At 53.6% G+C, this 20520-nt stretch overlaps 6 protein-coding genes across 6 annotated transcripts; 2 read left to right on the top strand and 4 right to left on the bottom strand.

The window, feature by feature from the left end:
• Positions 1–84: 84 nt before the first annotated feature.
• Positions 85–3313, bottom strand: CABS01_00087 (uncharacterized protein; the record flags this gene model as incomplete). Its single annotated transcript, XM_060533471.1, has 2 exons — positions 85–539; positions 601–3313. The coding sequence occupies 2 exons, from the start codon at positions 3311–3313 to the stop codon at positions 85–87; spliced, it is 3168 nt and encodes a 1055-aa protein (XP_060405985.1).
• A 503-nt stretch (positions 3314–3816) lies between these two features.
• CABS01_00086 (RNA recognition domain-containing protein) lies at positions 3817–6108 on the top strand (the record flags this gene model as incomplete). The annotated part of the gene is made up of 1 exon (XM_060533470.1): positions 3817–6108. The coding sequence occupies one exon, from the start codon at positions 3817–3819 to the stop codon at positions 6106–6108; it is 2292 nt and encodes a 763-aa protein (XP_060405984.1).
• Positions 6109–6597: 489 nt separating this feature from the next.
• Positions 6598–8706, bottom strand: CABS01_00085 (uncharacterized protein; the record flags this gene model as incomplete). Its single annotated transcript, XM_060533469.1, has 2 exons — positions 6598–7817; positions 7881–8706. The coding sequence occupies 2 exons, from the start codon at positions 8704–8706 to the stop codon at positions 6598–6600; spliced, it is 2046 nt and encodes a 681-aa protein (XP_060405983.1).
• Positions 8707–10417: 1711 nt separating this feature from the next.
• CABS01_00084 (uncharacterized protein) lies at positions 10418–11587 on the top strand (the record flags this gene model as incomplete). The annotated part of the gene is made up of 1 exon (XM_060533468.1): positions 10418–11587. One exon carries the CDS (start codon positions 10418–10420, stop codon positions 11585–11587), a length of 1170 nt encoding a protein of 389 aa, XP_060405982.1.
• Positions 11588–14997: 3410 nt separating this feature from the next.
• Positions 14998–15736, bottom strand: CABS01_00083 (uncharacterized protein; the record flags this gene model as incomplete). The annotated part of the gene is made up of 2 exons (XM_060533467.1): positions 14998–15506; positions 15583–15736. 2 exons carry the CDS (start codon positions 15734–15736, stop codon positions 14998–15000), a joined length of 663 nt encoding a protein of 220 aa, XP_060405981.1.
• A 3877-nt stretch (positions 15737–19613) lies between these two features.
• CABS01_00082 (uncharacterized protein) lies at positions 19614–20201 on the bottom strand (the record flags this gene model as incomplete). The annotated part of the gene is made up of 1 exon (XM_060533466.1): positions 19614–20201. One exon carries the CDS (start codon positions 20199–20201, stop codon positions 19614–19616), a length of 588 nt encoding a protein of 195 aa, XP_060405980.1.
• Between the last annotated feature and the right edge of the window lie 319 nt (positions 20202–20520).

The raw sequence follows: 20520 nt of genomic DNA, 5'->3' as shown, positions 1-20520 counted from the left end.
CCGGGATCCGGGGATAGGTATCCGTCAAGCCAAAAACATACCACCCGAATTGAAAGAACCCATCCCATTTGCCATGATACTCACTCACGCGCCCTCCTCATCCGAGAGCAGCTCGCTCACAATCGAGTCACCGTCATCCTGCCGCGTGTTCTGAATCACGGTATCATCGCTATTCTCGTCTTCCTCCTTAATATCAGGCTCCATCGTAATGGTCTTGTCCTCGTCGGCGTCGTGCAGCCTCGAGGACGCGACAGAACCGGCGACAGACGGCGCGACCGAGTCCGCACGCGACATGGCGACGGAGACGCTCCTGCTCATGCGGCGCGGCTCGCCGTCCTGCTGCTCGCCGAGATTGGCGACGATCTTGCCTAGGCTGACGTGGATCTTGTTGAGGGCGTTGCGGCCTGTGGTGTCGGTGACGAGTTTGTCGTTGACGGCAATGGCGATCTCGTCGTAAACCTCCCTGATCTTTTCTTCTGTGCTTGTGGGCGAGATGTAAAGCTTTCCGAGGAGGGGTGCGACCACCTTTTTCTCTTCCTCTGAGATTGTGGGTTAGCGCTGATGTTCTGAACATGAGTGGATGACAATGAAATAACCTACTGCTCAAGTTTCCGCCTAAGCGGTCCAGAATGTCTAGAGCGAATTCCAGATGAATATCACCATTAACAGTCTTCTTCTCCAAGTCGAGCCCAGTAGCAGGGTTGAAGCACTTGCGAGGATCAGTCCAGTCCACCAGGCAAGCACCAATCGTCGTCAGACTCTCCATCTCCTCATTGACATCGGCGTCATCGTCCTCCAAATTCTCACGGACGTTCAACAAGGCATGCAGGGCGTCCAGAGCGACGGTGCGCATGAGATCCTGGTTCTCCGCCCGCGAGTAGCAGAACACGGGCAGGAAATAGTTGAGAGCCTGCCTGACGCTCTGGTTGGATGCAGTGACAGGATCGAAGTATTGGACAACCAGCGTCTTGAGCATTTCCGCTGAAGCTTCCTGATCCGTGACAACACGGCCCAGAAGCAGCTTGGATACCGCCAAGGTAGCGGCAGCCTGGACCTCGGGGGATCTGATGCCCGACTTGAGCGCCTTGATGTAGATCTTGAGCAACGCTGGCGTTGAGCTCAATAGCTGAGCGCCATGGACGTTGAGGATATCAGTGAGAATTTGCAACGCGGTGATTTGTAGGGCAGTGTGGCCCTTGGTAAAGAAGTGCATGAACAGCGTCAGGTTCTCCTCGGCCAGTGACCTGTCGAGCAGGGAACAGAGACCCAAGCAGACGAGACCCCTCTCACGGACGGGTGCTTCGTGACTTCGCACAGCTGGGACGACGAGATTGTTAAGCATCGACACCAGGTGGTCGTTCTGCTGCAGGTCGCCAGCGACGTTTGATAACATGCACTGCACAATATGCAGACACTTCATGTTGATCATAATTTCCTTGACCGCCTTTGCCCTGGCCTCTTCTTCACTGAGCTCGGGACTCTTGTTCCGGCTCCCACTCCTCGTGGGGGTGGTGTCACCACTGACCTCGGATCTCGCCGAGTGAAAGCTGTCGTCGGTACGGTCATCAGGCGCTGGGTCGTCAACGATAGTATCATGAACGTCGGCAACAGCCTCCAATACCACTGAGCAGAACTCTTTCTCACCGGCGTTGTCCGGAGCACAAATGTCTCGGAGAACGTTGATCGTGAGTTTTGTTACATCGTCAGGGAGCTCGGGGACTGAGAGGGATTGGCGGAGGAGCGCAAACATCTTGCGACGGCCAACCTCATCGGAGTAGTCAAGAGTGATGGCAATGTGGAGCATCTGCTCGACAATGAACTCTTGCTCTACCGTGTCCTCTTCTTCATCTTCTTCGCTATCTGCCTGAGAGACCCTCTTGATAGCCTCAATCAGAACGCCGAGGTATCTTTCCAGATAGAATGCGAGCGTAGTCACTTCAGGCAGCTTCTCCTCGACCAGTGACTCGTACTTGCCATTGCCCTCGGTTCTGCAGAAGTCGTTGAAACTTCGAGCGGTAAAGACTGACTCTGCAGAGAGCGTCTCCCAAAAGTTCTTATCAAAGGTGACAGCTTCTCTGTAATCGGGTCTACCCTCCCAGAATCCCTTCATCGCTTCGAGGGCAACGCCATTTTCCACTCCAGAGTTCACGACGTCGATACGCTCTAGGAGCTCGTGAAGACCGTCGAAGTTTGGCGGTGCAGGTTCAGCGGGTGGCGCGCCCTCCTCAGGCGGCGGAACACCAGCGCAGTCCTCGATCCAGCGTTCACGGAACAGCCTGCCCGCCGATTTGCGGACATTCTCGTCTCTGTCGCGGAGACCCCATCTGAGGAGTTTCTCTCTCATTGAGAGAGAGAGATGTCGGAAGTCGCCGAGGGCGGGAAGCAGTCGCGAGTAGACCGCTCTGCGAGTCAAAGCATCCTGGTCTCTAGCGCGTTCGAGCAAGTATGGTAGGGTGGATGGGAGAATAGGGAGATTGACGAGAAGTGACCTTCTCACATCTGCGCTAGGATCGTTCTGTATGACCTCTAGCAGCTTCTCGAGAAGGCCGCTGGCCTCGTCGTCCTCGCTATCATCCTCATTCGCGGCGGCATCAACCTGATTGCCGGCCAAACGTCCCAGACCCAGAACCGCCTGTGCACGAACCATTGCCTCCTTGTCACGGATACGCTTAAGAAGACCATGGCGAAGTTTTTGGAAGAGATCGTCGTCGATGGCGTCGAGGGAGTTGATGATATGAGAGATCAACTGGGTGGATCGGTATCGCACAAACTTGTCCTTGGCCGTCATCAGGGGCAAAATTGTGCTCATGAGATAGCTGGTGAGTCTTGTGCTGGGGGTCTCGGGCATGATGCTAGCATCCTCGTCGACCTCTCCAAGAATCTCGTTGTCTTTGTCGTTGGCATGTCTAAGGAAGAATCCGACAAACCGAATGGTCTTCTCTCCAACACTCTCTGCCTTCTTGATAGGCATGACTCTTAGGACACATCGGACGAACTCGGAGTTGAAGGCTTCCTCATCGAAGTCGCTTGCTGCGGTCTTCTTCAGACTGGTCGGTTCGTATGCGCAAGCTTCCTGGATCTTGCGCAATGTGACAACCAACTTGCGGTGCGATGCTGTATTTCTTTGCGCATCGCGGAACACGGCGCATACTTGGCCGCGGAGCTCACTGTCCGGTCTTTCGGTCGGGATATCTGCGGCGACTGATGAGGAGCGGGATGCTGTTGATGCTCGGGAGCCAAGGGTCGCTGCTGAGGATTTGTGCGACACTGCCGCTGAGGTCCTCGTGGACCTTGTCGATACTCGTGCCGGCATAATGGGGTTTGTCGTCGTGTATTGTCGTTATATGGCGGCGGATTGGTCGAGACCGCGTGAAACTTCGGAAAAGTTGTCGTTGTTAATGAAGCCAAAAAATGATGTGTTTGTTGATTAGTCTCAAGGATGGATGACAGGCGCCCCGTTCGCGAATTAGCTGTCAACGCACACAATTACAGTGGGTGACTTACCCCCCGGCGCGTTTTTGTTTTTATCCAGTCTGCAACGGGCGAGTCAATAGACTTCCGGAACAGGTATAGCGCGGGGTCGGTCGACTTCATCCCCGCTTCCCGACTTCGAGTGCCCGCACGTGGTGATAAGCTTAGAAAAAAATCCTTATCGAAGAATTTGGCAGCAGCGAATTGCCAGCCATTTCCTGCGCAGAGAACGAAGCCTCTCCACAACCTACGGTAGTTGGGGTTTTCAACTTTAACTGATCCCGTTCTTTCTCTTGGGAAGCCGTTCGCAGAGATTTCTTTTTTTCCCGATTATTACTGTACAACATGTCGTCTCCCGGAAAGCCGCTTAAGCGGTCTCGAGCTGAGGAAGACGAGCACGATGCTCTCGTCGCAGCCGCCGTTGCAGAGAACATCGCCGCAGACGCTGTGTCGGAACCGAAAGCCAAGAAGGCCCGAACAGAAGCCAATCGCTCTCTTTTCGTTCGCTCCCTGCCTGCGACCGCCACCAGCGAATCGCTCACCGATTTCTTCTCCGAACATTTCCCTGTCAAGCATGCGACCGTTGTTCTCGACAAGGCGACCAAAGCTTCCCGAGGCTATGGCTTCGTTACATTGACAGATGCTGAAGATGCTACGGAGGCCAAGAAGAAGCTCAACAACATTCTCTGGGAGGGACGCCGCATCAAGGTCGATGTTGCCGAAGCTAGAACTCGTGACGCAAAGGAGAGTGCCGTTGGCGCGGCCGCATCTAGCGCAAAGCAAAAGCGTGCGGATGATCTTGAGGAAGCGAGGAAAGCCCCGAAGCTAATCATTCGCAACCTTCCTTGGTCTATCAAGTCTTCTGCGCAGCTGGGTGCGCTTTTCCGCGCCTATGGCATTGTCAAGTTCGCCGATCTTCCCCAGAACAAGGGCAAGCTCAAAGGATTTGGTTTCGTTACCCTTCGCGGCAGGAAAAATGCTGAGAAGGCTTTGGAGATGAACGGAAAGACCATTGACGGAAGAACCATTGCCGTTGATTGGGCTGTGGGCAAGGACGAATGGGAAAAGGCCAACGGCGCGAGGGAAGAGGAAAGAGATTCAAAGAAAAAGAACGAGGAGGGGGGGGAGGAGGAGGAGGAGGAAGATGCAGCCGAAGACGAGAATGCCAGCAAGGAGCTCACCGGAGCTGACGCAGATCTGGAAAACTTCATGAAGAACCATATCATGAACCTCGAGGACGAGGATGACGAGAATGAGGACGAAGACGAAGACGACGAGGATGATGAGGAGCTTTCCGACGGAGAGGAAGACAGCGAAGACGAGGAAGAGAAGAAGCCCGTCAAGAAAACGCAATCTACCGACAACACATCAACACTCTTCATTCGAAACCTGCCCTTTACCGTTACGGACGACCAATTAAAGGAGCACTTCGCTAAATTCGGTGCCGTCAGATATGCTCGCGTAGTGATGGATCGCGCAACTGACAGACCGGCGGGTACCGGGTTTGTCTGCTTCGTCAGCGAGGAAGACTCAAAAGCCTGCATCAAGGGCGCGCCGCGTACACAAGTCAACACCCTGCCCACAAAGCACTCTGTGTTGCAGGACGAGTCCGCAGACTCCGACGGCCGTTACACCTTGGAGGGCCGTTTGTTGCAGGTTGCTCAGGCAGTCAGCAAAGATGACGCCGAGCGCTTGGCCGCCGACGGCAGCGCCAAGAGACGTGAGAAGGACAAGCGTCGTCTTTTCCTGCTTAACGAGGGACAGCTCGATACTAGATCTGCCCTGTACCACAAGCTCACGCCTAACGAGGTAAAGATGAGAGAGGACAGCGCCAAGCAGCGCAAGAAGCTCGTTCAGAGCAACCCTTCGCTGCACATCAGTCTCACCCGTCTGGCTGTCCGCAACATCCCCCGCAACATCGGCGGCAAGGAGCTCAAGGAGTTGGCTCGCAAGGCCTGCGTCGAGTTCGCCACAGATGTCAAGGAGGGCAGACGTCAGCCCCTGTCCAAGGAGGAGAAGGTCAGAAGCGCAAAGGAGGACAAGGAGGCTGAGCACGACCGCAAGCTCAAACGCAAGGGTATCGTCCGCCAGGCCAAGATCGAGTTTGAGAGCCGCGAGGGCACCAAGGTCCCCGAGGCGAGCGGCGGCAAGTCCCGCGGATACGGTTTCATCGAGTACTCGTCACACCGCTGGGCGCTCATGGGCCTGCGCTTCCTCAACGGCTACCAGATGGAGAATGAGCACGGCAAGAAGCAGCGCCTGATTGTCGAGTTCGCTATCGAGAACGCCTCGGTTGTCGCTCGTCGCAAGGCCAATGAGAAGAACCTGGACCGCAACAAGCCCAACTCCCAGGCGGCTCCTCAGGCCGCGCAGAACGGGAAGAAGGGCGGCAAGTTCGACAAGACGGCCGGCGGCAAGGAGCTACCCAACATGGCTTCTATCAAGGACCAGAAGAAGGGCAAGAAGGGAAAGAAGGGAAACATGAACAAGGGACCCAGGGCGGAGAAGGAGGAGAACGGAGAAAAGTCTAGTGGTGACAAGACGCCCGCGAGCAAGGTTGACCGTGAAGATGTCAAGCCGCTGCTCATTGCGAGGAAGCGACTGATGAGGAAGAAGAAGGCTTCATCCCGAGGCTAGGGTATTCGATCAAAGGGCAGTTCTTGTGTGGGGAAGATAATTATGGGCGACTTGTTATTTGGATGTTTCATGCATCACAAAGGTTATTCAAAAGTATCGAAATTCAAATTTACACGGTAAATACTCTCTGCTTCATCGTGAACTTACATCTTTATGCTCATTCAGGTAAAATGACAAGTTGGCGTGATGTTGAAGTAGACTTCGTACGCACAAGTAGTACGCGCGGGTTCCTTATTAACAAATTGTCTATATACCTACACAGCAAAAACAAACCCCGGTTCCTTCCACACGCGCCTTTAAAAATAATGGACAGGTGTGATGTGAGTGTGACACCACCGCACGCAGTATTCCGAATGGCAAACTTTCTCTCTACCAGGAACGCCGATATGCAATGCTTGGCGGGAAAAAAACAATGATGACGCCTCCCTTCCAAAATCCCATTTGAATTCACAAACATCGGCGGCGATCCAAGTGCACTCTTGCCATTCCTCAAACCTCTTCTTCCGGATCTGTACCGCCGTCCCTCCTCTTCTTCTTTACCCTGAAAAAGTCGCCCAGCGTATCACTTAGGCTCCGCTGCCTTCCAGTGACTTGTTCACGAGAGGCGCCCTCGCCCGCCGTGCGACTGCGCTCCGCGATGCCACCGTCCTGATCTTCCCCTCTGCTTACTAGATTTTGCCTCTCGGCGTCGACATCTGCGCCCTCGCTATTGTCTTCGGGCATGAAGAGGCTCGCTCTGATGCTGGAACGCAGCCGACGCACCGACGGCCTACGCAGGAGCGGACTCTCTGCGTTCCTGAGAAGAGTGTCCTTGACGACGGCACTCACGGTAGAGGAGAGAGGGGAGGGGGAGAAGAGGGGCCCTGGGTAGTTGTGGCTGTGAGGTCGGGGTGGTAGTGATGTGCGTGGTGTAACGGGTCTGTCTGTTGGGTTTGTAGGATATCTAGGTTGGATCTGGCCGTCGTAGTAAGGCGTTGTCGGCTCTGACGGGGAGAAGCCGAAGCCGGGGAAGGTATGGATAGACTCGTCTGATATGGTCCTGACGCCTGGCGGGGGAAGGATTTCTTCTGTCGCCGAGTTGCTCCAGGGGTTGGCTAATAGCGGTTCTGACTCGGCGCCCGTAATGTTTCCCGCTGAAGCCGCTGTAGGAACGCGAAGGGTTGGAATGCCGGAGTCACGCTGTAAACTGAACGGCTTTGACCCGTTGTTTACGTTGTTCCCGTTTGAGGCTCGAGACGACCGGCGTGAGATTGACGAGGGAATGGAGGTGGAAGAAGGTGCGAGCGGTTGTGTCGGACTGTAGCCGTCTTGCTCAGCCAGGCCAATGGTCTCCTCCACGCCATCCACATCAGACATGCCATCATCCATGTCTTCCTCAACTCTACCACTAGTAATGAGGAAGACGCCAAAGAAGGTAAGCAGGCAGCCTCCAACGAATTTCCCAGCTTGCTCAGCTGAGGTTCTCTCAAAGTCGCGGTAGAGCACGGCGCTGCCAATGATGACGCTGAGAGTGAAGAGAACGAACTGGATGGGGATGACTTGGGTCGAGCTGAATCTCTGAAGTGACTTGTTGACGTAGCGCACCTGCATCACTGCCGTGAAGAGTAGGATGAAGATCAGTGCCCATGCGACGGGGGTCTTGAATGCAGCCAGGAGAGTCGTTGATAATATTGAAGACAAGCCCTTGGTCGAAAGAGCCGTGAAGCCGCCTAAAAGAAACAAAGATTAGGATATCATCGTTCGTACGCCCGTCCAACGCGGGAAGTACATACCAAATAATCCCACCAGGCCCAGATCAATCAGTATAGTCCGGTGACCATACCTCGGGCTCGCCCACATTAGGATGACAATCAGCGAGATCGTTACCGCCAAGTATATTTCGAATGCCAAAGTCGTGATCGCGTCCCACACATCGTCGGGGTCGAGCTTTGTCTCCTCCTGCTTGGCACTCAAAACTACAACGACTACTCCCGCCACGGCGATGACGACACCACCAAAGTCGCGCCGCCTGAACTTCTCGTTGAATAGTATCGGCGCAATAATGCAGTTGGAAATCAGGGCGACGACGCCTAGGGGCGACACAATGGAAGCGGGCGCGAAGCCGTACGCCAAAAAGTTGCCCAGCTCGCCCAATGTAATCAGGATCTGACCCGCCCACCAGTACGGCGACTGGAGATATGTCGAAGGGGCCTTCTCCTCGTCGCCGGAGTAGTCGGAGCCAGCGGACTCTTCGGAACGGAACGATCTTCTCAGAGGCTCGGATTCGCCGGCATCGTGGTCCGTAATCTGCCCGTTCTCTGGTAAGTCTCCATCTGTATCTCCTCCTCTTCCACCTCCGCCAACGGATCCATATGGCCCCGTCTGGCCTCCACTCGGCGCATGCTTGAGAGCCTCTTTCGCCCTACGTCGGACCCGGATGCGTTCACGGTGAAGTCGAAGGTGGGCGTATCGCTGGACGTTGAGGGCGAGTGCGATAAGGACGTTGCCGACGATGGCGGTGATGATGCCGATGAGGGAAGACCAATTCTGCAGGTCCTTTCCATCGTCGCCCGGTCGTGCCGCTGGCTCGGCAGCGATGACCGCATCGGCGACCGTCATGACGACTCGCTGGGTCGTGTATGTCGAGGCGAGGTTGAGTGGCACAATATTGTATCGCGGTCGGTCGGATCACAAGCTAATTTTTCGAAGCAGCTGGGGGTTTTTGGTACTAGTTTGGCGCAGACTGGAGATAATGACGACGGCGCGGATTGAGTCGCCTGTCATCCAAGCGCGACGGATGGTTGGACACGGCCAAGACGCAATATCATCTGGACGGCGCAAATAATGAGGGGGAATAGGGACCTCAAGCTCTGCGGGAAAGCAAATCGTCGGAGCCGGCCATGAGGATTTGCGTCAAGAATAGGATTTTAAGGCAATTGTCGTAATGTTGGAAGGATAAAAGATAGCTCATGGGAGGTAGGCAGTGAGAAGGTACTTAGGTACGGGACTGGAATAAGATGGATCAATCAAGATTTTAGTACAGGCGTTTAGCAGCCGCTACTCCGTACTCCCGTTCGATGAGGTGTGAGCCTGTGAGGTACTGCTACTTGGGTGACGCTCCTCCTGCCGCGACTTTCTCCTCTTCTGGGTCCGACACTCAGTTTCGACACATCGGTCGACAATACAGGCCCGACCCGACCCTGACGCGCGGGTCTGGGCATTTTGGGAGCATGAAAGTGAAAGCACGTTCCCACATTCAATCAGAGGGGCAATCAATTCCCCGGTCAAAGAGCCCCCAAAACTACGTTCCTCTCAAAGGAGGTCCCTGAAAGAATCAAAGACAGCGAGCATTGAAAGGTGGGGCCCGGATTGATTCTATTAAAATGTAAAGTGTGGCTCAGGCGACATGTGGGGGTTTCCAGGCTTTCAGCATTTGCTGCTCAATGCTGTCATTTCGTGGGCGGGAGAGAAAATTGCAGGCACATCAGTCGAAAGAGCTCCGAACAATAGTGATCTTGGCATGTGAGAGCAAAGTGTTCCAAGTATTTTGGTATCTCTAGGTTACCTTAGTCCCGTTCATTCCTTAGCAGCCACACCGAGCAAAGGGTACTAACTCTAGCCACAGCTTCAAGTGGGAGGGAGGTACGGATACCTTTTCTCAGGCACTCGCCGAGTCGCCAGAGACAGCGGCTCGCTTGGAACGTAACCGGCCGGGGCAACCGGGCCAAGCCTCGGGGTCCATCCGCGTATCCGCGTTCTTCTGAGCCGACGTATTCGTAGTTGTTATCGGGGCGCCTAGTGCCTCGTTTAAACGATTGACCAGTGCACCCTGGCCACTTACCAGAGTTCGCCATCACACGTGCCTGCCACTGCTGCCAGCCTGAGCTATGCCTCAGCCATGGACGGGCTGTGGCTTGCGCGTTGGACCCGGGCTTCTCCTCCCGCCGTGTGCCGTCACCATGCTCTCCACCAATCCCAGGTTGTTGGGAAATTGTCGGAACTTCAGAGTCTCCGACCTATCAACTGACTGCATACCTGCTTGCAGACCCCGCCGTTCCCCGATCGCCACTGCCGGGTGACCTGATCTTAAGTCGACAACGTCGTCATTTTCATCGACTGTTGTTCCGTCAATTGATTCCGCAAACAACATCCCATCTTCTCCTATGTAGGCCTCGCGCCTTTGACTGGCAACCGAAGGCAAACTCGCCAACTGTTTACGACCAACATTAGAATCCATTCAACAACGCGTCTCATCAACTGAGACGCAGACGCGCGAAAGTCATTGACTTATAGCCTCGAAACACACCCGACAATCCATCTCATCTTAACCATGTCGAACGGCAACTCTTCAGACAACGTCTTCGTCCGCTTTAAACAGAAAGTCGACGACCACGTTGCATCGGCCTTCCAGCGGTTCCTGGGCATTCCTTCGGCCGTATCACGTCTCAACAGCTCATGGCCGGAACCGCCTCTGCCATCCCGTGAAAAAGAGCTTGGGGACACAAGGCCACTCACCGACAACAACACCAACTTACAGCCCCGTGTGTCATCCACGCAGCACCCGCACCCCACCGTCTTTGACCTCTTCGGCCCCATGTCGTCCATCTCAGCCCTCTTCAAGGCCGAAGAGGTCACCGAGTCTCTGTACCAGCTCATGTGCTTCTCGTTCATCATCGATTCGCCCTATTCACCATTACGACTCCATGATATGCCGCAGCCTGTGCCTCGGGATCTTCCCAACGGGGAGGACCCGACCTTGTTCGGATTCGAGGATGCGTTTGAGGATCTGCTTATGGTGAGCAGCGGTCAGGATCTGCCGGATATTTACGAACGTGTCCGCTTCAAAAAGGAAGTTCGCGACTCATTCCCTCATGGTCTGCCCCCGATGCTTTGGCTTCACCAGCTCACTCGCCAAGGTCTGTGGGATGGATGGGAACCAAGGCCAGAGGTGTTGGACAGGGCCGTGAGTGAGCGTTGGCAACGGTGGTTGCAAGAGCAGAACGACCCATTCAAAGACCAAAGGACACAATCTTCCCGAAATGACTCGGCCCCGGAGGAGAGGCGGAGGTCTGTCACGGAAGAGAATCCGGCACAGGAGTCCTCAGTTCGCCCCCCACAGGACCACGGAGAGACGGAGGAGGATTCATATTTTTCAGTCATGGGGTCAGCTCGTCTGAACACCTCGCGAGAGACGTCCACATCAACGGCGCCGACCCCCAGAAACTACTCCTCGACGAAGGATCTCTCACCACAAGGTCTACCCCAAGGATGGCGCGTCGTCGAGAAGGTGCAAGAACGGGAGGACGGCAAGGGAAACGTATACATCACCAAGACTATCACGACTTACAACGAGAGTGGCGAGGAGGTTGGTAAGCAGACGGAGAGACAGTCCAACTACACTTGGTCGGCGAGCTTCTCGACCGGCGGCTACAAAAACAGGGGCCGTGACCAGCGAGAGGACGATGGTATTGAGGACAAGGGCAGCTGGTTCTGGAAATGAAGCTGGATATTTTGGGTCGTCTCTGTTTTCACATCATAGCTTGGGGAGTTTCATTAGGTTGTAACTGGGCTGGGAAACGAATGGAATTTGTAAGAAAACTCCGAACCAAGGATTTTATTTGTGTACAGTTCGGGCGAAAATTCAACTTTCTGGAAAGTCAAATCCAACGAGAACACATTGTGCGATGAACAAATCTCTTCTGATGTAACAAGACTCGCTACTCTGACTTGTATTACTTGGCAGCTGGAGATGTGTAGCCTTTCGAGGTCCATGGTCGAGGGCTTCAAGTCTTCTTTGACAATACATGGCATCTCAGCTTTGCTAGTTGCAGGATCAATATAATTAGGATCTAACATTCAAGTGAAATTACACTAAAGAACAGCCACAGTACAATGACAGGGCATACGTCTCATGGCCCAAACTTCGTTGGCAACCTCGGTGGACAGGGTAACTTGACATTCGAATTGGGTCTGTGATGTGTACTCAAGACGCTTATCAGGATCGCTATAAATACACCAAGTATCGACACCTGCAGACTCACACACAAACTATAACGGGACCAGAGTCACCACCTGGAATAAGCATTCTCAGCTAACCCATTCCATCACGATTGTTGCCCTTTTACAGGCGAGGTGAATACACTTCTAGCATCCTGTCTTTGCGAAAAGTACATAACCACAACTTGGTCCGGTATTGCTTATCATAGTCGACGCTGTTCGTCTCCAAGTGCTGCGCTTCACACAACTAATGCCGTACATCTGGACATCACCTAGCTTATTCTATTCGACCATATAGAAGGGTCACGGGACACTCATCAGTCACATTTCACCGGCTGTGGGCGTGGATGGGCCGTTCCAGCTCTATGAAAGCGACGCCGGCCCTCGACTGCTCCCGACAATGGCAACGTTATGAAAGCTTCAACATCTGTGGCCGCGTTGTGTAAACTACGCTCAGAGGTAGACAAAGTACCGGTGTTTATTGGCCTGCGCCTCCTTCAGAGGCTTATCATGAGAAGGTTCCCCATTCAAGGTTGACTATTGGTGCTTATCACATCTCACCCTTATAAAGCATTTCTTAACACAATCTCTTTGGAAGTATATACATAACCATCTGAGTACCTTGTTATTGAGGGGTGAAATTCTTTGAAATTTACAAGTACAAGAATATAGTTTTGATAAAACAGTATAGTGCCTACCTGCCACTTAACTTAATATACTTTTTTAAGCTTGCCATGAGAGAAGGATGACTGTACTGCTGACTGCTTCCCATCGTGTGCACAAGCATCAGAAGCTTCATATTCTGAATTAGTCTGTTTCTTGACAGTGCTTTGAACTCGGTCTGACATCGAGGAGGGCAAAACCTTCCCCAATGGATCAGTAGGTCCTCGCCCCTTTCCGGATACTCAGGGTTCATGCAGCTCGAGCGCTTTCTTCGAATCATCACGTCAGTACCCTGGTCAACCTTTACGCATGACTTAGTCTGGATGACGGAAAGAGTAACTAATTTTTCTAAAGATCGGTGTTTTATCTTGCCATTCCTTCTTGAGGGCGGACACCCAATCTTCGACACCATTCGTCCCCAGCCAGTCGTCCACATCTGGCCTCTCCTAACCCAAACAGCCGGCCCAAATACCAAAAGTCTCCTTAGCTCTCATGAAGGATTTTCTTTTTGTCACAGGGCACCGTCCTTGGCGTGATGGACCCAACGGAAATTCAAATCCTTCTAAAGTCAGACAGCCGATTAAGTTTTCGAAGAAAAATCTCGCGAAGAGATTCTCTCCACCCCTTTTCCGTCGTCTTCATGTTCGATATGTAAAGGGGGGCGGGGGGCGTTTATACTTCACGGAGGTTCTTATGCAGCTAATTCCCGTCTCTCCATTCTATCACGCCACACATTGGACCGAAACTTATCATAGGCGATTCGCAATGAGCAAGTTTCCTACATGGCTAGCAACGCAATCTAACAAACCACCGAACGCCTCACAAGCCTCTAGAACCCGAATCAACGGCACAAGTGGCACACCGAGCCTTCCCTCTAGACTCTAGCCACCTTAGCTCTCCATCGCTCCCTCGTTCCCGCGAAGCCAGCCGGTCCTCCCCGTGATGATCCGATGTTTACGGTTTACCTAGTCACCCAAAGTAAGGTAGGAAAAGATAATAAAGCCCTTCCCAACACACACACGCACACCAAAGGGAGGCAAAATGTACCTTGCACTATACAATGCAAGCTTGGGAAGCCGTTGCCAATAATCAGGTGTTCCGGTTCACCAAGTTCGGTTTCGCAGTTGAGGGTGTCGTGCGCAAGAATATTTCGTCATTTCCACACTAAAGTAGTTTCCAGCAAAGGAGACCAAGACTACTGTAGGTAAGTAATGAACACCATCGCCAACCCAACTAACAAAAACCCTCGGAGAATCGGAAGGGAAACAAAACCAAGGCGGACGGACGGGGGAGAAGGAGCCGGCGTCAAACTGTCAACCGGTTGATTCTAATCTCTTCTCTCCCTCCTCCAGAGGAGTCCAAGACTCCCAGACCACATACCCTACTAGTAAGCCAACGCTCGGCATTAGCGTGTTTTCCTGTTTCTCCACGAGCGGCCCCCAAAGCACCGCAGACGTAAGTTGAAGCGGTCTAAACCAAAGTCAGATAGTTCAAGAAATGTCCCTCAGGGGGTGGACTGCGGCACACGATCAATCAATGCCCTCTCGCTCTCCAAAGAAGATCCACGAAGGAAGCTCATGCATCTATCTCGGCTTCTTCGCGGCGCAAGAAAACCTCGGTGGGATGCTGCGGACGCAGCATGTGAAGCCACGGCCTAGTTTTCAAGTCCTGCTAGATGTAGCTAAATTTCTCTGGTCATGAAACAGCCCAAATATCGAGCAGGATCGTCACAAAGTCCCCATCACTCGGCACCACTTTGCCCCCTTCATCGAGACGCCATTGGCGTTGCCTCAGAGTAAGACATTCCCATGGAGCTATCTCGGGGACAGCTCCGATGGAATCCCTGAAGAAGAAGAACGCGGGTTGCGATATCCGTACGGAGTACCTACCACCGAACCAGTACCACGACTCAAAAGCACGCGGAACAGGCGAATAGACACAGCCTACTTGACAGCTATCCGTGGACCCGCGGTCTACTTTGACTTTGGTCCAGCAGCTTTTTAGGCTGTTAGTTGCAGGGTGGCGCGGCGGGCTCGCGTTAGTCACGAGGCTACGGGTACCTTAACAAAGCCCAACAGTCGTCGTTGAGACGTGAGGGGGGGCCACAGACCGAAAGTCACATTATGCGGGAAATTCCCTCTCAAGTCGTCTCATAAGAGCTGTTCTAGCTCAGGCGGTTCTTCGGTCACGTCTCTCTCTCGTATCGTCAGACGCCCCTCAAGAAGAAGTGGCGGCGGGCAACAGAGAGCTTCAAGCTCCAGCAACTGCTAGTCTGCCTCGTGAGTTGTTGGTCGAACTGGCAAGGACCCGTTCAGCGGCGAGCAGCAGGGACCCCGTCCTGATGCCGACGACGAACCCCATCGACAAGATTGCGGGCCAATTTCCATCGCGATAAAAAGAGAACACGAAGATGCAATCCTGGACATGTCTGTCGATGGTGGCTTGCCCACTTAGAAAGGGCCCCTCACCCCCCGGCTTCTCCCGCATCCCAAGCCAATATCCTCCGAATTTGGGGCGGACGATCCATCGAATTTGGCCGAAACAGGTCGATCCTTCGCATGGGGGACGTGAAGGGGAGTAGAAGCCTGACGGGAAGACTGTTCCGCCCACGCCGCGCTCCAATAGTTTTCCTCGACCCCGGCGATGAATGCCGGCAGTTGCGCGAGCAAATACGGCACCAACATGCAAACACAACATTCTCTGTTCGGGTTCCCCATCAACGACACGACCGGCGTCGTCTTCATTGTCTGTGCGGGGGGCTCGAATCGTTCAGCCAGTCTGTCCGTCAGTCTGCCTGCGAGCGGGTTTTGGGCATCAAGCCGTCCCGAGACATACAATTCATCAAACACCAACGGGCCGGATGCGCACGGCCAGAGTTCGGGCTGTCAAGGGTGCCAGGGGGATCTCGTTGGTTGTATCCGACAAAGGCAGACCCCAAGCAAGTGTGATATCGAATGAGATCAGATATCAAGATGACCCTGCAGGCCATTGTCGACGTCGTCACCGCGTTTGTGTATATGCAGTACGTATATTCAAACGCTCTCGCATCAGATCTGCTCTGGGAACATCCATAGGCCAGCACAGGGAATAACGTTGGTGGCGTCAGGTCCAGATCGGGCGGTTTATCACCGCCCGGGATATCAGACACAATGGGGAAGTATCATGAGAGCAGAAAGTGAGACCAGAGAGATAAGAATAGCCGCCGCTGGTTCGACCAGCGTCAGACGTTCAACCTCATGGTCTAGCCTTGGCTGACGACTGACGTGGTGTTGCCCAAGTATTCGTAGAGGACTGCTACTCTAGGGCAAGGATCGACAGACCCGAGTCTGAGCGCCGGCGGAGAAAACTTTTCTCTCCATCCCACAACTACCTCCTTCATCTTTTCTGCTGATCACTACCGTCCGAGCGTTAGCGGACAAAGTTTGACAGGACTGCCTCTGGGAACGTTACGCGCTGGTTTGTAGGAGATTGACAAAGAACCTCTGGGTTGTGCCTAGCTCGTCGATGGACCATCCGAAGGTGGGCGTCCGAAAGCCATATGCCGCTCCCGGGATCGACGGCTTTGGGGGCCGGAGGATGCCCGGGTCGTTTGGAGCATCGATGAGCCGGATCCTCTCTGACGGACGGGGCGATAACCTTGGTTTGCTGTCGCATCGCTTACACGCTGCGTCGGCGATGTCCCCATCATCTGCACTCGATAACTCGGTATATATGCCGTCTGTATAAGAAGAGGCTGGTATGCGTCGACGTGATGAAACTCCAGCGTGACAGATGAACAGTGTCGGAAACTGCGAGAGACGGACGAGAAAGCGATAGGAAAAGCGCTATAATAGAAAAACTGCTATTGCAGATATGGACTGCTAGAAGCACGGGCAGAACTCTGGGTCCAAGCAACGCGGAGTTTGACAGGGAACATCATTCGATCCGCGATACCACTTCAACGGTCGCCTGTTTCTGGAGAGGGATTGCTTGCCGACAAGGCCTCACGGCGCTCAACTAGGCAGAGCAGATGAAACGACGGTCCATTTCTGGAAAGCTGGGCCGCTTGCCATCCAGTGGCAGCATGGCCCGAGTCTGGCTTTCCATTGTGTTCAAGACTCCAAAGCGACAGACTGGATGCAGCCGGACACATCAACACCGGGACTGCAGACGGCACATGAGGAGCCGGCGCCGGTCTGGATAAGCTATCGGGATCTCCCCTGCTCGGGGCGCGGTCGTAATGCGGTTGAAACTCTCGATCGATGACACGATTGCCTTGAAGAATCCTCGCCGTAGTGTTAGTGTAGCACCTCCAGTCTTTGCAATAAGATCGACCGTATTTCTAACACAGCGGTCAGAGGAAAATTAGTCACGTTTGGGTAATCCGCGGACGGCACTGATGAGCCATGGGTGTTGAGAAGTGAGCTGGTGATTGTGGCGTGATGTTGGAAGCATGTTGGGACTTGGGAAGATTGGGGTTACGAGACGACCAGTCGAGAGTCCAAGCTTCTCTGCCAGAATTGACAGCTACCTAATCCAGAGCAGTGAACGCGAACCCGTCTCACCAGCATCTCCCCAGATGGAAGTAGAAGAGAAGTGTGACACTCGGTTCACCTGTTGGTGGTTTGTGCCTGAAGCTGAAAAGGCCCAAGTTTGGTGTAATGATATGTATCCGTACAGAGTATTGTACGATGATTGCTGCCTCGACCTAGAGACTTCGTCCACACTGTGGGATGGGTGTCCTCTGGCCCAACAGAATTGCTGAGGATTGGGTTATTGTATCTCACGGCGATTGCCAGTGGTGATACAGGTATGGAGTAGGTAGAGACTGGCATTTTGGCAATATGCTCATGCATGCACGGCGTAGCGTAGGCCGCGAAAACAGGCCATCTGGCCTTCTCTTGGGCTTCCATGTAAGCTTCGCGGGACCTTGCAGACTCGCAAGGCCGATCAGCACTTCTTTGAGGGCATCGGCAGCACGCAGCTAGCAGTTGCACCGTCACACCGACTGACGAATCTGTCGTTAGCTTATGCTGCTGCAACGATGTGCTCGATACCTAGCTGTGGCACAGTGCATGGTCATGTATCCCAGCGAGTCCTCCAGGGTACGCGGGGGTTAGGACTGAAGCGGCGGCCATTGATCGGCGGTCCTCAGCAGAGTCTCAGTCGAGATACACCATATACCGTGCGATTGCAGCCTTCGCAAACTGAAGAAAGGGAAGAGACTAGCTGGCCCTCGTCGTGAGCCGCAGCTTCTGTGATCCTCCAATTCAGCCGTTCACTACTCGTGGATACAGACATCAGGGAAGATAATAATTGCGTGAAGCTGCGGCTATTTGCAACCAACGCGACGCTGCCTTGGGGCTGATCGACGGAATACCAACACCAATCCTGAGTCTAGAAGAAAGAAGGAAATGATGTCGTTCCTCTCCCGGAATATAGGCGCGTCGTCGAGAAACCGACAATCGAGCCCTTGGAGATCGGTCCCTTGAACGACGACTTTGAAGACCATGCTGCAGGCATGTGTTCCCCGGGATTCCCATCCTTCTCCGCATTCAAGGCCATAGTTAGGGCAGCCTATTCCAGATTTTGTTCTACGTGCAGCGACGGCACAAGCAATATTGATATGTGTCTGCCTTTTGGCTGACCTTTTCTTCGTTGCGTCCGAGGTCTGGAACTAGAGCCTCGGCCGGATGACTGAGGTCGGTTGTTTCCCCTTCTCGTACCTTAGTTGGCAATTGCCACCTCAGTGTTCCTTCAAGATACGGTTAATTGTGTTCTTCATTTCTATGCCTTGTCCCGCGTCCTTCGGACCGATCATGCAGTCTGACAGGAGTGGTTGATCGTTGTGGAACCTGTGCGGACATGCGTTGCGTTGAGCGGCGCGTCTGCGGATAGACTTGCTGACGGTAGCTCGCGAATGACGGCGTCGGAATTGGCCGTCCTAGCCGACCTGCCCGGCCACGAATCTTGAGAGGAGAAATGCACGAATGCGGCAAAGTCCAACAACGTCCCAGGGTTCGCGTTCTGGAAATGACGGCGTTGCAACCGCCAAGGTTCAACCCGCGATACAGCTAGCTACAGCCTACAGATGAGTTGACAATAGCTGAGTCGTAAGCATGACTTTTCGTCCCTCATATCCTCGGCCGAGGCTGCAAGTCAGCTAGCTAGCTATCCGTAAGCTGCATTGTAAACCTAGTTGCTGTCATGTGTGGTTTGATGAAGAACAGCCCCCGGTGTTCTGGCATCCAACTGGCCCGAGACACGACCCTCCAACACGATGTATCCAATTTCCCGGCCGCAGGGTAATAGCTCTTGGATGTCCTGCAAAGCAGCATGCGGAAGGATCAGCATAGAGAGAGAAATGGCTGGTGATGGCGTGGGACCAACAACAATGACCAAGATGAGCGAATAGCATCGAGGTGGCGGCAGGTTGGTCAAGACGCCAACGAGAGATGCTCATATCGGTTAGAGGGGAACGAACAGACACACCAGAGGTCCACTGCCATGAAGAGCTACCCGTGCGAACAATGGCTGATCTCGCTGTAGTTCAGGTATTTGCTGATGAGGCTAGTGGTGCCCATCATTCTTTATCGAATTGAGTCAGTAGGATGGGTAAGGTACATTGAATACTCAGAGTTGTCTATTGAGCGTGCTCGAGGCGCGACAAGGCGAGAGTTGACTGGTCCATTTCCCAGTCTTGCCAATTGCAATAAGCCTGTATTCGCTTGACTCTCGCTAAAGTAACCTTTTGGTCCGCCTTGTGGCCTTAACAAGACGTCACAAACCTTATTGTTTCCATTTCTATATCAGACCCCAGGCGGGACGATGAACTATGGTGACATAGGTTGCCACAAGAAACACAAACAATGTAGCGAAGTGTTGCGTCAAGTAGAGAGTGGGCAGAAGAAACACCACCAGCACGAGGAACAATTGAGAGATTCCCAACCATATCCGTACTGTACACGAGTGCCTTGATAGTGGTATTCTGCTGCCACTGGCTGGTTAGCGCAACCTACCGTGCGTTCGGTTGAGCAAGGTTGCCAAAAAAGACAAGACAGGCACACAGGCTGGTGCTGGAGGGGCGGGAGAGAGCGCCGTCTACGTAGTAGTGTACTGCAGAACATCCTTGACGTCCAACCGTTGCAACGTTGACATGGACCGGCTTCATAGTCCCCGTTTCTTGCGAAGCGGCCTTGCCCACAGTGCATTGAATTCCATAGTACCCGCCCACCCTTCTTCCGCCTGTCGCCCCAATCGAAGGGTCTGACGTTCGAGCCAATGGTGGCCTGCAGTAGTATTTGGTGATATAGATGCCGGACTTGGCTCGAGGAAAAGGATCGCTTGTGAGAAGAGAACCAGGGAGCTGTCTGACAGGCACAGACACATGCGCAAGCACAGGGTTGGCGGGCTCCAACGTCGGGGAGCTTTCCATAGGAACCTTGGCCCGCCAGAAGGATGAGGATGAGGAGCATGCCGTTGCATTTGTTCTGGGGTAAACGGACCTGTTTCCCTTCTGATTCGGGTAAATCGTCCCGCCTTAGGTCCAAGGTTCTACGTGGAATAGTACGCAGCTATAGCCTTGACAACCAAAGTTAAGTTGACAATGAGAGTGCTGTGAAGTCAGACAAGTTGTGTGTGTGTGTGTCGAGAAGCTTAAGATGTCGAATTGCGCTCAGCAACCAAGGCTCGCTCTCGGTATCTCGCCTGCTTAACAATTGTCCGCCCGCCCGCCCGCCCGTCGACCATTGGGGCTTTGAAGACAAGGCTCGGGAAGTTCTCTGACTCTGCAGT

The sequence above is a fragment of the Colletotrichum abscissum genome (genome assembly GCF_030869225.1).
Source record: "Colletotrichum abscissum strain IMI 504890 chromosome Unknown Scaffold_1.1, whole genome shotgun sequence".
NCBI classification, from domain to species: Eukaryota; Fungi; Ascomycota; class Sordariomycetes; order Glomerellales; family Glomerellaceae; genus Colletotrichum; species Colletotrichum abscissum.
Note: the sequence above shows the minus strand (reverse complement) of the source record. Positions and strands in the feature narration are given on the sequence as shown.